The 15042-nt window shown below is 48.4% G+C and overlaps 1 protein-coding gene across 1 annotated transcript in view; it reads left to right on the top strand.

The window, feature by feature from the left end:
• The window catches only part of AFDN (afadin, adherens junction formation factor), a 137602-nt gene that overhangs the window by 39707 nt on the left and 82853 nt on the right, over positions 1-15042 (top strand). The window contains exons 6-7 of the mRNA XM_042782258.1: positions 6715-6826; positions 8004-8171. Of these exons, the coding sequence (XP_042638192.1) occupies positions 6715-6826; positions 8004-8171 (280 nt within the window). The remainder of the gene's footprint in view (positions 1-6714; positions 6827-8003; positions 8172-15042) is intronic.

Here is a 15042-nt window from a genome sequence, read left to right on the forward strand (position 1 = left end):
TCTTTTAAAACATACATGGCCGTCATGAATTTATCTCCCATGCATTCTTTTAAAACATACATGGCCGTCATGAATTTATCTCCCATGCATTCTTTCTCAGAAAGCTACTGGGGAGCACACTCTGGCAAAACGGTGAGGCCGGCCGAGGAAGAAAAAGCGGCTCTAAGACTAGGGTCTGGCGCAGGAGAGAGTAAGTCCATGGAAGATGAGGAAGTCTGAAAGACCGCTGTGTAGCCATCCTAGATAGCATTCATTTTGGGGTGGAAATAATGTTGTCCTGTGTTGGTGTATGTGTTGCTGTGAGGCTGGAGGCTATGCCGCTGATACTTCACATACCAGCGGGCTCACGCATGGTGGACAGGTTTCAGCAGAGCTTGCAGACTGAGGCAGACTCAGAAGAAGGAAGAGGCCATCCACTTCTCAAAGAATTGGCCGGTGAAAACCTTATGAATAGTGAAAACAGTGTCTATTACTGGAAAACTTTATGAATAGCCCTAAAGTATGCTCTGATATAGTGCCAGAAGATGAGCCCCTCAGGTCAGAGGCACTAAAAATACGACTGGGCAAGAGCTGCCTTCAAAAAGTAGAGTTAGTGTTAATGACCTGCATGGAGGCCCTCCTTTTGCTGATGGGGCATGACTAAAAATGGGAAGAAAAACCTGCAAACATCATTAATTAGAACACGGAATGTACGAAGTATGAATGTAGGAAAATTGCATGTTGCCAAAAATGAAATGAAATTCATAAAGATTGCTATCCCAGGCATTAGTGAGCTGAAATGGACTGGTTTTGGCCATTTTGAATCAGACAGTCCAATAGTCTACTGCTAGGAATGACAAATTGAAGAAGAGTGGTCTCACATTCATTGTCAAAAAGGACATTTCAAGATCTATCCTGAACTTCAGTGCTGTCAGTCTTAGAATAATATCCACATGCCTGCAAGGAAGACCAGTTAACACTATTATTATGCAGATTTACACAATGTTTTGGTTACCTGGTGCTGCTCTGACAAGAGTATACCACAAATGAGATGGCTTGAACAAACCAGCAGTTTATTCTCTAACAGTTTGGAGGCTTTAATTCCAAGTTCAAAATGGCATGCTTTAGGGGCTGAGTGAAAGACCCTCAACTTTTGGCTTCAGCTCTGCCTCCTGTTCCTGGCCTACTGAAGCTAGAAGCTTTTCTTCACTCAAACAGCTGCTGGCTGCTGAGGCTGACAAGCCCAATGTTGACAAGTAAAAAGGCACAGTCCTGATGTTACCAAACCACACAGCAGGCCATTAATTCAAGTCCATTGTAAGTCCCAAGGTCAGCAGAGCCTGGTAGGCTGCTGAACAATGACACGGCCACATGCAGGAAGTGTGCCATGAGCTAGAGACCATTCCCAAAGCTGTTTCTTATATACGGGAAGAAGACCACATACCCAAAGCAGCTACTCAGCTGCTCCAATAGATTGCACCATGGAGTTAATTACCAGTCTTACCATGGGGAATAACTACATCCAGCTACTTAGCCACTCAGCCAGGCCCAGTCAAGTCGACACTCAAACCTAACGACCACACACAAAGATATAAGGACATGGAGGATTTTTACCAACTTCTGCAGTCTGAAATTGACCAAACATGCAATCAAGATGTGTTGATTATTACTGGTGATTGGAATGCAAAGGTTGGAAACAAAGAAAATGTATTATTGGTAGTTGAAAAATAGGATCTTGGTGATAAAAATGATGCTGGAGATCGCATAGTAGAATTTTGCAAGACCCCAATGACTTATTCATTGCAAATACCTTTTGTCAACAGCATAAATGGTGGGTGTACATGTGGACCTCACCAGATGAATTGCACAGAAATCAGATTGACTACATCTGTGGAAAAAGGCCAAGGAGAAGCTCAATATCTTCAGACAAAACAAGGCCAGAAGCTGATTGTGGAACAGACCATCAACTGCTCACATGCAAATTCAAGTTAAAGCTGGAGACAATTAAAACAAGTTCATGAGAGCCAAAATATGACCTTAATTATATCCCTCCTGAATTTAAAGACCAACTGAAGAATAGATTTGACGCATTGAACACCAGTGACCGAAAACCAGACTTATTGTGGTATGACATCAAGAACATCATCCATGAAGAAAGCAAAGGTCATTAAAAAGACACTCTATAAACTTTCACCCAAATCACAATTCAAAAAAAAAAAAAAAAGACAGGAAAGGAAGAAAAGACCAAAATGGATGTCAGAAGAGACTCTGAAGTTTACCCTTGAGTGAAGAGTAGCTAAAGCAAATGGAAGAAATGACAAGACAGAAGAGCTGAGCAGAAGATTTCAAAGAGCAGCTTGAGCAGACAAAGCCAAATATTATAATGAAATGTGCCAAGACCTGGAGTTAGAAAACCAAAAGGGAAGAAAACGCTTGGTATTTCTCAAGCTGAAAGAACTGAAGAAAAAATGCAAGCCTCAAGTTGCAATATTGAAAGATTCTATGGGCAAAATACTGAATGATGCAGGAAGCATCAAAAGAAGATGGAGAGAATACACAGAGTCAGCCAAAAAGAATTGGTCGATGTTCAGCTATTTCAGGAGGTAGCATATGATCAAGAACCAGTGTGATTGAAGGAAGAATTTGAAGCTGCACTAAAGGAATTGGAAACAAATAAATAAATTAATAATAAATAAATAAATAAATACATGCACTAAAGGAACTGGAAATAAATAAATTAATTAATAATAAATAAATAAACAAACAAACAAATAAATAAGAAAGAAAGACTCTTGGAATTGACAGAATACCCATTGAGATGTTTCAGCAAATGGATGCTGCACTGGAGGCATTTACTCATCTATGCCAAGAAATTGACAGAGAACTTCCAGAAATGCAAGGTGGATTCAGAAGACATGGAATGAGGGATGTCATTGGTGATGTCAGATGGGTCTTGGCTGAAAACAGAGAATACCAGAAAGATGTTTACTTGTGTTTTATTGACTCTGTAAAAGCATTCAGTTGTGTGGATCATAACAAATTATGGATAACATTGAGAAGAATGGAAATTCCAGAACACAATTGTGCTTATGCGGAACCTGTACATAGACCAGGAGGCTGTCATTGGAACAGACCAAAGGAAACAACACGGTTTAAAATCAGGAAGTATATGCGTCAGGGTTGTATCCTTTCACCATACTTAATCTGTATGCTGAGCAAACTATCTGAGAAGCTGGACTATATGAAGAAGAATGTGGCATGAGGATTGGAGGAAGACTCCTGAACAGCCTGCGATAAGCAGATGACACAGCCTTGCTCGGTGAAAGTAAAGATGACTTGGAGCACTTGTGAAAATAAAAGACTACAGTCTGCAGCAGGGATTTCATCTTTACATAAAGAAAACAAAACTCTTCACAACCAGACCAATAAGTAGCATCACAATAGATGGAGAAAAAACTGAAGTTGTCAATGATTTTATATTACTTGGCTCCACAGTCAGCATCCATGGAAGCAGCAGTCAGGAAATCAGATGTTGTATTGCACTGGGCACATCTGCAGAGGACCTCTTTAAAGTGTCGAAGAGACAACTTTATGTCCCTTTGAAGGCTAAACTGTGCCTAATCCAAGCCGTGATATTTTCATTGCATCATATGTATGTGAGAGCTGGAGAATGAATAAGAAGACCTAAGAAGAGTTGATGCTTTTGAGTTACAGTGTTAGTGAAAAATACTGACAGTACCATGGACTGTCAGAAGAACAAATAAATCTGTCCTGGAAGAAGTGCAGCAGGAATGCTTCTTGGAAGTGAGAATGGCTAGACTTCATCTCACCTACTTTGGTCATGTTGTCAGAAGGGCCCATTCTCCGGAGAAAGACATCATGCTTAGTGAAGTAGAGGGTCAGCAAAAAGGGGAAGACCCTCAGTGAGGTGGATTGACACAGTGGCTGCAATGATGGGTTCAGGTATTGCAAGGATTGTGCATGACCGGGCAGTGTTTTGTTCTGTCATTCATGGGGTTGCTGTGAGTTGGAGTCGACGTGATGGCACCTAACAACAGAGTACCATGTACGAATAAGATAGCAGTGCACTTATGTCATGTGAATGCCCAAGGAAAATGATGAAAACATGGTAAAAATACAGTTACCTTATAGATTTTTCTTTCCTTTTCTTTCTCATGCTTCTCTGTATTACTGGATTTTTTTTTTTTTTTTTTTTTGCGGTAAGCCTGTGTTATTCAGAATCAGAAGATTATTACACAAGTAATTTCACTGTAGGAGCCCTGGTGGTGCAGCAGTTAAGTGTTTAGTTACTAACCAAAAAGTTGGTGGTTCAAAGCCACCAGCTTTTCCATGAGAGGAAGATGTGGCTGTTTGTTTTCTTAAAGATTGACAGCCTTGGAAGCCCTCTGGGGCAGTTCCACTCTGTCCTCTAGGGGCGCTGTGAGTCGGAATGGACTCCAGGGCAGTGGGTGTGGTTTGGGCTTTGATTGACAGTCTTGGAGGCCCTGTGGGGCCACGCTCCCCTGCTCTGTGACTCACTATGACTGAGGATCGACGTGATGGCACACAGCAGCCACAGCAGCAGGGTGGGTAGATGAAGTATCGTGCCTGAGATTGGGCCGCTCTGTTTCCAGTGGGGAAGGGTCAGCCGGGTGGACAGTCAGGAGAAGTTTACCTTCTTTCTGAAGAAAAAATACCTGAGCAAGAGGACGGCCTGGCGCCTGCTCCCTGGCGTGCGCAATGTGACACAGGAGCGCCCTGCGGTAGGCCTGGCCTTCGTGCTGTAGTTGTCTGTCTGTCCTCGGGCCCGTGGTAACGTGCATCTTATGAGAGGTTGGGGGTAGTTGAGACTATGCAGTTAGTCCCCACTCGCAGTGACCCAGTTACCCAGTAGCCATTTCAGTAGCTCTTATTTGCTAGATGCTACGCTGGGTTACGGGAGCTCTGGTAGCATAGTGGCTAAAGGCAATAATTGACTGCTAACCAGGGGGCTGGCGGTTCAAATCCACCAGCAACTCCTCGGAAGGAAGATGGGGCAATCTACTTCCGTAGTGATACTGCCTCGGAAACCCAAGGAGGGGTCGCTATGAGTCGCGTCCAACTCGACGGCACATAACAACAACAACAACAACATGCTGGGTTACAGGAGTAAGAGCTGCCCTTGAGGGCTTACCTACTAAGCAGAGACAGAAGGGCCAGGATGCAGAGGAGAGAACGGGAGTTCGCTCTCCCATGGAGGGCCCAGCAGGCCTCCCCGCTGAGTGTGCCTGAGCTGCAGAGGAGTGCCCGTTACCTGGACAGGAGCCCTGGGGAAAGGGCTCTGTGGGCAGCAGGGCTCTTGTCCTCCTAAAACAGTGTGGCCTACTCTGAGCTCCAAGTAGTTCCCAGAACTGGATCTCAGGGCACAGGCAAAGAGGGGGGCAAAGGTGGTGGAGGCTTGATGTTAAATTTAAAAGAAAAACGCTGTGAGGAGAGATTGAACAGGCCAGCCGGAGGGTGTGTTCGCATATTGGGCTTTTTACGGTAATTGGGAAGCAGTGCAGAGAATGGATGGTGCAATGGGGCCTCACGCGTGTGGTACGTGAGCCTGCTGTTCTGGCGACACCATCCAAGCTGGTAACTCTGGGACATTAACTTCAGGTAGGAAGCAGTGCTCAGAGCCCAGGACCTTGGCCTCTTCTGTTTCTGTGGTTGCATTTTGATTACTGTCTGTATTCAGATTGAAAGTGGGCTGCAGGTCACCGGAGCAGGTGTGACGGTTGCGCCGGGCCCGGCTGCCCCTCTGTGTGATGCGTGCATCCCTGGAGGACTCCTGAGATGGTTTGACTATGTTGGAAACACAGTAAGGAGAAAGATGGCATCACCATTCCTAAGAGTGGTTCGAACACACTGTTTTAAAATAGGTGCTTTAAAATAGTTCTGGGCCACATCTGAACAGCCTGAATAATTGGGAAGACAGACTGTCTGCAAGAAAAAGGATGCTGCTCTTGTAAGATGGTGCTGTTGTCCTAAGAGATCTTACATACATGAAACTCATAAAAGCAGTTACTTAAATTGAAAAGGTGAATTAGGGACAATAGAGATTTGCAATTAGAAGTTATTTTCCCTTAAGAAATAACTCACAAGTGAACCATAACACAGTCTTTCCATGTGAGTTTTTGTTTTTAAATACTCATATTACTGTTTTTGGGGAGACAGGCAGGGATGCTGGTGAAATCAAAACTGCCAAATCAAAAGAACCACACCCACTGCCATGGAGTCCATTCTGACAGCACCCGTAGAGGACAGAGTGGAACTGCTCCAGGGGGTCTCCAAGGCTGTCTCTCTTCAAGGAAGCAAAGCCCAAACCACACCCACTGCCATGGAGTCCATTCTGACACACAGCGCCCCTAGAGGACAGAGTGGAACTGCCCCACAGAGTCTCCAAGGCTGTCATGTTTACGGAAGCTGACTGTGTGTTTCATCTTTCTCCCAGGGAGCTGCTGGTTGTTTCAATCCCCGACCTTTTGGTTAGCAGCTGAGTTCCTTAACCTCTGTGTCACCAGAACACTTTGCAAACTACCAAAGCAGCTGGCTGAACTTGGAATTGGAAATTATAAGAGGAAGTTTCCAGTGCTTGCTCACTTTAATTCTCCAATGACTGCTTTCCATTCATTCAGAAACAGTCCTTTCCTTTACATGCTTGTCATTTCTTTGTCACATGTCACCTTCACAGGTAGGTATGTTTTCTTCTAGGTCATGCTTCCTCCTGGCTCCCAGCATTCTGATGAGAAAGGTGCTAAGGAAATCATCCTTGATGACGATGAGTGTCCCCTGCAGATCTTCAGGGAGTGGCCCAGTGACAAAGGTGACGCGTGGGGGTATCTTGAAAAGGTCACTTGACTGTGACTTGTAAATGTCTGTGTAATGTGCTAGTGCTTTAGCTCACTGCTCAGGGGACATTGGTGTGCAGGGAATGATTACATACATCGTAAACATGGTGAATGGCTCTGATGTGGCTCCCTTGTCCCTTGGCCGTTCAACTCCACCCTTGCCTTCTTCTTGATGCTGTAGTTCTGCTCTTAAGAGGACATGTCTTTTGGAATGGCCGGACTATTGGTCTTAAGGTGAGAACTGGAAGGTCTGCTGGCCATCAGTAGTGGACACTGTCCTAGGAGCCTAGCGAGCCGCTGTTCTTGGGCCGCCTGTGTTACGGTAGGATAATAGGCCATAGCCCTGAAGATTTCTGGTGGGTTGGTCATTTCAGATGATGGTGGCAGGGTTGTGCTGTTGAGACAACTTCAGAATAAAGAACATTGAGAGCTGTGCTCTTGGTGAGGCACACTTTTCTTACTTTGCAGTTCACACCCTGAGCTAACTGGTGCCCAGAGGAGGGCCACTGCACCAGTAAAGACCTGAAAGCTTATCACCCGTTAGCCATGTCAGTGCTTGGGTCGTGATTGGTGGTTTTAAAACACACAAAAAAGGCCTGTATTCTCAGTAAGCACACTTCTGGCCTCCTTAATACATTTTTTAGTTATTTTTAGGATAAAGTTAATCTTTACTCAGGTAAACTCAGATTGCTTTGAATTCTGAGCTAATGCAGATGAATTAAATAAAAATTGAGTTAACTGAAAATACATGTACGTATATGTATGTGTGCATATTTATGTACACTTGATCAAAGGGTGGTTTACCGATACAAATCAGGCCTACTGCCATCACACTGATTCCGGTTCACAGCAACTCTGTGGACATTGACTTGTCCTTAAACTGATTTTGTGTTACTTTGCAAGCATGTAGCATGCTTGAGTGGTTGCTCCTTTAAAACAGGCTTGGGAAATTTCTTGGTGGAGTGTTCAGAGCACATCAAGAGATGACTGTTTCCTGTGTGGGTAAAATCGTACTTGGGGTTAGCCCTGGCTCAGTTTTCTTGGAGACACTGTTAGGCTTTCCCAACAGTTCTCTGCATAGGGTACTGCCGGGTAACTGGCCATCCTTGAGCATCCAGGTGGGGCTGATCATTGACAATGTCACTGTTCTAGGGGTTCTAGTCTTCCAGTTGAAGAGGAGGCCTCCAGACCATGTCCCAAAGAAAACGAAGAAACAGGTGGACGCGAAGCTGCTTAAGGGGCAGGAGAGGACTGTCGGGTCTGTCTACGGCTCCTCCCTCCCCCCCGAGAAGCTGCCCTACTTGGTAGAACTGAGCCCAGGTGAGAGGCGGCCTCCAGCAACGTACAGAGTAAAAGTTCTTGGAGAAAAATTACTACTGAGAAAGAAGACTAGAAATAGTGTATAGGGATCTTACAGGAGTTTTAAAGGAGAACTCCCTTTGAAAATGATTTCCCCAGATAATCGTGGTAGGACTATCTAGTACAAATGACAAAGTGGAATTTACCCCTCTCGGGACAGACTTCCTTGAGGGCAGCGTGCGAGTGTGTGTGTGTGTGTTTTCATAATCTTGTTGAACAAGTATCTGTAAAGAATGTAACTTCACAGTCCATCGGAGAAACGTGTCTCAGTAAGAGAAGGGGGATTTGTTTTTGATAAGCTTAGGCTAAGACTGCTTTCTTGTGAGCCCTAGGTGGTTTATAACTACAGCTCTCATAGGGTAGAGCTCTCGCCATCAGTCTGATACAGGTGGGGAGATACGTCGGTACTCTTCACACACACTTCCCCGTGTATGCGTGTCTTTGCGCATGTGTGGTAAATGATGTGGATAGCAGGCAGCTACACCATTGTTACTTATTTGACTAAAGCAATGTTATGTGACTTACTTGTACGTAAAATACAGTGGAGAGGGAAGTAGTCACCCTCCTTCCTACCTTGAGCAGTTACAGAAAATGTTAGCTGGAAAGCCAGTCCTTGGACAGAACTGTGGGTCTCTCTTGGCTGCTGGCGTGTTGATTTTTATGTGGAAGGTTCCTTTTGCTTCTTACAGCTGATGAGTTGTTGCAATGAAGTAATGAAGTTACGAGTAGTCTGGTGGTGTGGCGTGCCCCAGCCCAGTCAGTGCAGGAGGTGAAGGTGCCGTGGAGACGGTCCTCGGTCATTTACAGCCTGGGGCAGCGTGGCTGTAGCTGGGAGTTTTGATCCTGAGTTGTGCTGGAGGGCAGTTTTTCATTGGCTCGCTGTTGGTGAGGCCACGGGGGTGCTGCTTTGCTCCTCAGTGTCCTGGCCAGAAAGGCCCCTTAGAGTTCTGCAGTGAGCACGTGGGGCCTGGGTTCCTTTGTTGGGTCTGAGATGTGGTCGAGAACGTTGGAGCTTCATGTCTCTAACACTGAAGAGAGCATTGAGGCTTCCTGTCTGTAACGCTAGTGAGAGCCTTAGGGCTTTGTGTCTGTAACTTGGGCGAGAACGTAGGGTCTTGGTTGTCTGTAGGGATGAACAGCTGTAGTGCTACTATAGCCATTGGCTTTTCAGCTAAACATTTACATCTGTTTTAGGCATTGGGTCTGCTTTAACATTTTGCATTAAATGCTAAACTCATGACTGTTTTCTCCAAACCCAGTTTTTTGAGGATTGAGGCATGTCAGCCCAGAGAGGAACTGATTTAGAATGGTTTCCAAATAATTGAAAATTGGCTTTGTGTTGGCAGAGAGGATGAGATTTGTCCTCTTCCTGATGAAGAAATACCTGCTGGGTGCCTCCTGTATACGGGACCCTGGTCTGGGGCTTGGAGAGGCAGGACCAGCAGAAGCAGCAGAGGCCTGTGCCTCGGAGCCGATGCTCTGTGCAGCGTCCTGTTGGGATGGTTAGTTTCACACTTGGGTTCGCTCAGGTCATCCAGCACGTGCAGTGTTCTGTGGCTCTGAGGGCATCAGAGACTCTCACAGCTGCTGCTGAGGCGTGGCGGCCATGCGCATTACGTGCCTGGCGCTCTGCTGCCTCGTACGTGAGGCACTGGGCACAGAGACGAGTGTGCTGCCCCTGCCTCCAGATGACCCACACTCGTGTGTGTGCCCGGCCCCAGTGCCGCCTCCTCGGTGCTGGCTGCCTCCCGAGGGCCTCTTTCTAGTTTATTGACTGCCTGCTGGGCAGCCGCCAGTGTTCACAGACACCTGGAATTCAGTGTCAGAATGGAAGTCCTTTCTCTTCACCTCATCCCCAAGCCAGCAAAGCAGTACGTTAGCGAATGTCCCCCCTGCACTGCGCAAGATGACACACAGCCTCCAGATTCACCTCGCCTCTCGCTTATCAGGCTTGGCAGACAGACCTCCAGCCCTTTCCCTAATTTAGCCCATCCCTGAGCCTCCCCACGGCCCTCACTCACAGCCCATCACCCAGCCTCCCCACTGCCCTCACTCACAGCCCATCACCCAGTCCCCTCAGTGCCCTCACTCACAGCCCATCACCCAGGGTCCCCACTGCCCTCACTCACAGCCCATCACCCACGGTCCCCACGGCCCTCGCTCACAGCCCATCACCCAGCGTCCCCACAGTCCTCACTCACAGCCCATCACCCAATCCCCTCACTGTCCTCACTCACAGCTCAGTCTGTCACTGAGCCCCGCTGCCTGCACTCACATGTTCTTTTTCCAGCCACTGTGGTCCACGCTGTCCCTCTGAAGACCTGCTTTACCTCCACTGACGGGAGAGCCCAGCCTCTGCCGCAGGCTGTTGGGCCCTTCTCCATGGTGCCTCCATTCAGTCCCGGACTGGCTTTTTCCCTCCTTCCTGCCCTGTACTCTGTCAGCTGTGTTGACCACCATCACTCTCCCAACAGCTTTCTTCCTCAAGGTCTCTGCATGTGGCCCTTTCTGCCTGCAGTTACTCTAAATTCTCCCTGTCCCTCCAGCTGGGGTTCCTGCTCTTCCCTCAGGTCTCACAGGAAATGCCACTTCCTTCAGAACATGGGGCTGGGTGCTGATGCAGAAGCCACCCTCCCACCCCTCAGTGCCTGGTCTGTGCCCCCATGACTAAGAGCACTGTGGTGTTTATCCACAGGGGACGGTTAAGCACAGTCACGTATGAAAAGGCTGAACGTGGCTTCTGGAAAGTGCTATCATGCACACATAGTAGAGGCACATGTATACATGACACCTGGTGACAAGACACACACTGTGTGCCACCATGAAGTGACTGATGGTGCTGTCCTGAGCTGAGACATGGGGTGCTGTTCATCTGTGTGTGGCACATGATAGGCACTTTATGAATGCCTGCTGGGGGAAATCGTGGCTATGCACAGAGCACTGAAGGGGAGGACAGCCCAGGCCGGAGGGTTTGGGAGCTGAGGAAGCCTGAGCTCAGAATTGAAGGATAAGAGAGTGGGCGGGGCTTGGGCAGAGGCTGCGGCCTGCAGGGTCACAGCAGCTGTGAGCAGAAGTAAGGCCACCTGTGTTACCTGCACGGGTCGTAGCACCCACAGGACGCCCAGGGTTCCCCAAGCCAATGCTTGGATGAATGGTATGTGCAGAGAGGTTGGCAGTGTTCGCGTTGTGGACCTTGCGTATCTTGTTCAAAGGGAGAGAACAGAAGGGGCGCTTACCTCGCCTCCTTGGTCAGGACTGCTAGCACTCGTGTGTTAGGTGTGGCTGTGTCATCGTTGGCAAGCCGCGTGCCTTTGATGACAGCCTTTGACCGGGGGTCAGTGTCTCGATGGGAGGCTCGGGCAGTGGTAGAGCAGCCTGGCCAAGGTCCTTGAAGCAGAGCCACGCTCCGCCTGCCAGGCCACTGGTGGCTTGTGAGCAGGGCCACCACCCTGGAGAGAGAGCGATGTCTGCGTTGATGCCGCCGAGTTTTGCATTTGCAGGTTTTGAGACGTAGGTGTCTGGAGGAGGGTGCCATGTCCTCATGTCCTTGGTTATGGTTTGAAACGGGAGAAGCCATCAGTGTGGGGGTTGGCTCCATGCGACTCACTGCCCGCTGCTCTGCCAGCTTTGCGGTGACTCGCCTGGGTTCCTGTGGCCTCACTGACGTTGGGGCCCTGTTGCCTGGGCCCTCGCGCTTTGGAACTCTGGTGGGCTCTGTGCATGTTTTCACCCTGTGCAGTTGGCGTGTTGTCTCACTGCAGTTCACACCTTCTGTCTTTTTCTTTCCTCCCTCCTGCGTCTTCTGCCTGATCTCTGTCCTGCTGGTGCTGCCTTCACCTGGGGCCTGTGCATGTGTCCACCCAGGGAGAAGGAGTCACCTTGCCTGCCAGAGCCACCACCCTCACGAAGGTAACGCTTCTTACCTTGCTGCTGCCACAGACCCACTGACGGCCCCGCTGACTGCCCGCTGACGGTGCCCCGCTGACGGCCCCGCTGACGGCTGCCCCGCTGACGGCGCCCTGCTGATGCCCGGCACTGCAAAGCAGTGGGGTCCTTGCCGTGTGGCCTCACCCGGCTCAGGAGCCGACAGAGATAGTTAGCAGAGGCTTCCTGTGGCTCTGTGTCTGCTTAGGGAAGTGTCCGGGGCTGGGGTTCATTTGTTTACTGGAGCGCATTTTGCAAAAGCCTCTCCCCAGGCAGCGTTGTAAGTGAAAGGAGAGGAGAGCTGTTTTCCTGCCCTTCCCCTCCCGTAAACTTCAGCCAGCCCCGCTCCCACCCTGAAAAGCACCCCGTGTTCTGACAGGTAGAGAAGGCAGTAGCAAGGAGGGCCGGGAGGGCGGGGGGTGGGCGGACTGATTGGCCGGCTGCTATTTAAGTGATGGCCCTGCGAGGCTTGATGGGGACACACGGCCCAGTCAGTGGCTGTGGGATGGTGATCTTGGTGATCTTGAGATGAGTCGGGTGGGACCTGTTGGAGCTCCACAGCCCTCGGGCGTGGCCCTGTCGCCCTTGCTGGCCGCCCCTCCTGGCTCTCTGTCCTCCTCACGGCCACACTCCCCCCGCGGACTGTGTGTGTGTGTCTCCTGTTGCGCACCTCCGGCTGTTGGGCTGGGCCAGCTCCTTGCTGTTAGGGGCCCTCCTTCGTGTGCTGCTGTTGCGGGCATTCTCCTCCACGAGTTGAGCATCACTCCTACCCCTTCGCACGCTGTGGCACGTTTATTCACCATTCAGCGTCTTAGGTTAACTTGCTGGATTTTTCTGTAAACCGGTGATGCAGGTTGCTTCAGTAGACTTTAACCAGACTTGGGCGTTTGGTCTGTGTTCCTTTTTTAAATACAGATAAACAAGACATGCTTAGTACCCGTTTTGATACTTGTGTACACATCCAGTGCCTAAAGCAGGTTTTATTTTTAATTTTGGCTATTTTGTTCCTAAAAATGGCTCTTACGGTTTTGTTTTCATGTATGTTTGTTAATTTCATACTGTGAAATAATGGAACAATGGGAAGAAGATCCAATGTATGTAGAAAATGGACACGGTTATCAACTTTGACTGAGTTTCCCTCGGGTTTTGGGCATTCTGCATGAGGAGAGGTCAATTTCTTCTTCTTTTTTAATAGAGTTAGCCAAACTATGCATGATCTAGGATTTGTGTTTTGATGAGGTTCCGATTGTTTTTGATAGTTTCTCAGTGATGCTAGCTTGGAGGCTCCACAGGGACCTGAACCTTGTTCATGTTCTCACGGCCCAGCTCTGGCATCCAGTGCGGTGCCCAGGGCAGGGCAAGTGCTGTGAGCGTCCTTCAGTGAGTCACCCATCCACTCCTTAAGTGGCCCTCAGTTACAGGGGACCACCTGAGGCCAGGGCAGAGTCAGCGCCCTGGCAGAGGCTTGGACTAAAGACCAAGTCCCTTTTATGGGTGCTTGTGTAAGGGATGCTCTTAGATGCTGTCTCCTCTTCATGTGTGGGACTTCAAAGACAGCTCTAAAGTCCTGGTGTGTATAGGATAGGCACTTCGAGAGACGTGTCTCTCTCCTTGTAGAGATGCTCAGATCTGATGAGAAGAAGTGAGGCCTGGTGGAATAGTGGCTGAGCACTCAGCTGCTAACCAAAAGGTTGGTGGTTCAAACTCACCAGCATGTCTGCAGTCTGCTGCCACAAGGACCGCCGAAAAACAAACCCAGCCTACTGTTGTCTAGTCAGTTCTGATGCATAGCGCCCCTAGAGGACAGAGTAGAACTGTCCTACAGGATTTCCAAGGCTGTCACTTTTTACTGAGGCCAACTGCCGCCTCTTTCTCCTGTGGAGTGGCTGATAGGTTGGAACTGCTGACTTTTTGGTTAGCAACTGAATGCTTTAACCACTGTGGCACCAGAGCTTCTGAAAGGATATGTTGTGTCTTTAATCACATGGCTTACAAGATCACGTTCAGAAGGATTTAAGGTTCAAAAGAAAGTTGATGGGGACTTTGCTTTTACTTCTGAGCAGATCCTTGATATTCAGGTAGCTGTTAAATCTTTATACCTGACCACCTACTGGCTCCTTTTCCTTTCTGTGTAAGTTCTGTGTATTACATCATTCACTTTTCATTTTACATTAATCTGTATTCACTGTTCATGTGCTGAATCTTAGAGTGCCTAAAAGTCTCAGAACCAGACACTGCTGAGTGCTAGGATGCAGGCATTTTAAAACCAGCCATTGAGGCTCAGAGGAGGATGGAGAGATTAAGGGGGGTGAACTCATAATAACATATGATCTGTGGTGTGAAAGATGCAGTAACCGTAGCGCTGCAGGAGGACAGAGGAAGGACACAGAGTGCTTCTTAACCAGGGTGTGTTTGTTTAAAACTCAGTCGCCATTGCTAGGGTGGAGACACAGTGGGTCTGGAAGGCACTGCTAGTGTTCATGAAAGCCTGGCTGATCCTGATGCCTCATCTTTGGATAGGAACTTCATAAGAACAGTTTGAGTTGGAAATCAAATTGTTTTGAAAAGGCTAACTTGTCTCCATGTACTGTAGGGGCCCACCTGCCCCATGTGTATTTGATGTGGGTGTCTGACCCTGACGTGGATTTCACAGATCCCCACAGGACTTCCGTACCTGAAGTCCTGTGTTAGAATGTTAAGTTGTGGACTCTAGAACTGGCCAAACTCTGACACCTTGGGTGTTTGTGGTACCTTTTCCTGTGAGAGTTCAGCCTGTATGGTGGCTGATGTGTAAGCTCCAACTTTGTGCAGCTGCCGAGTCCTGGGCTTCACAGCTTAACTGACTGTGCACAGTGACTGAGTTTTGCTGGCAGGCGGCTCAAGGGGGGGGTGTCTCAAGGTTGGAGGG

Source organism: Orycteropus afer, unplaced genomic scaffold, assembly GCF_000298275.1.
Source record: "Orycteropus afer afer isolate SDZICR_OR568_19922 unplaced genomic scaffold, OryAfe1.0 scaffold00273, whole genome shotgun sequence".
NCBI lineage: Eukaryota > Metazoa > Chordata > Mammalia > Tubulidentata > Orycteropodidae > Orycteropus > Orycteropus afer.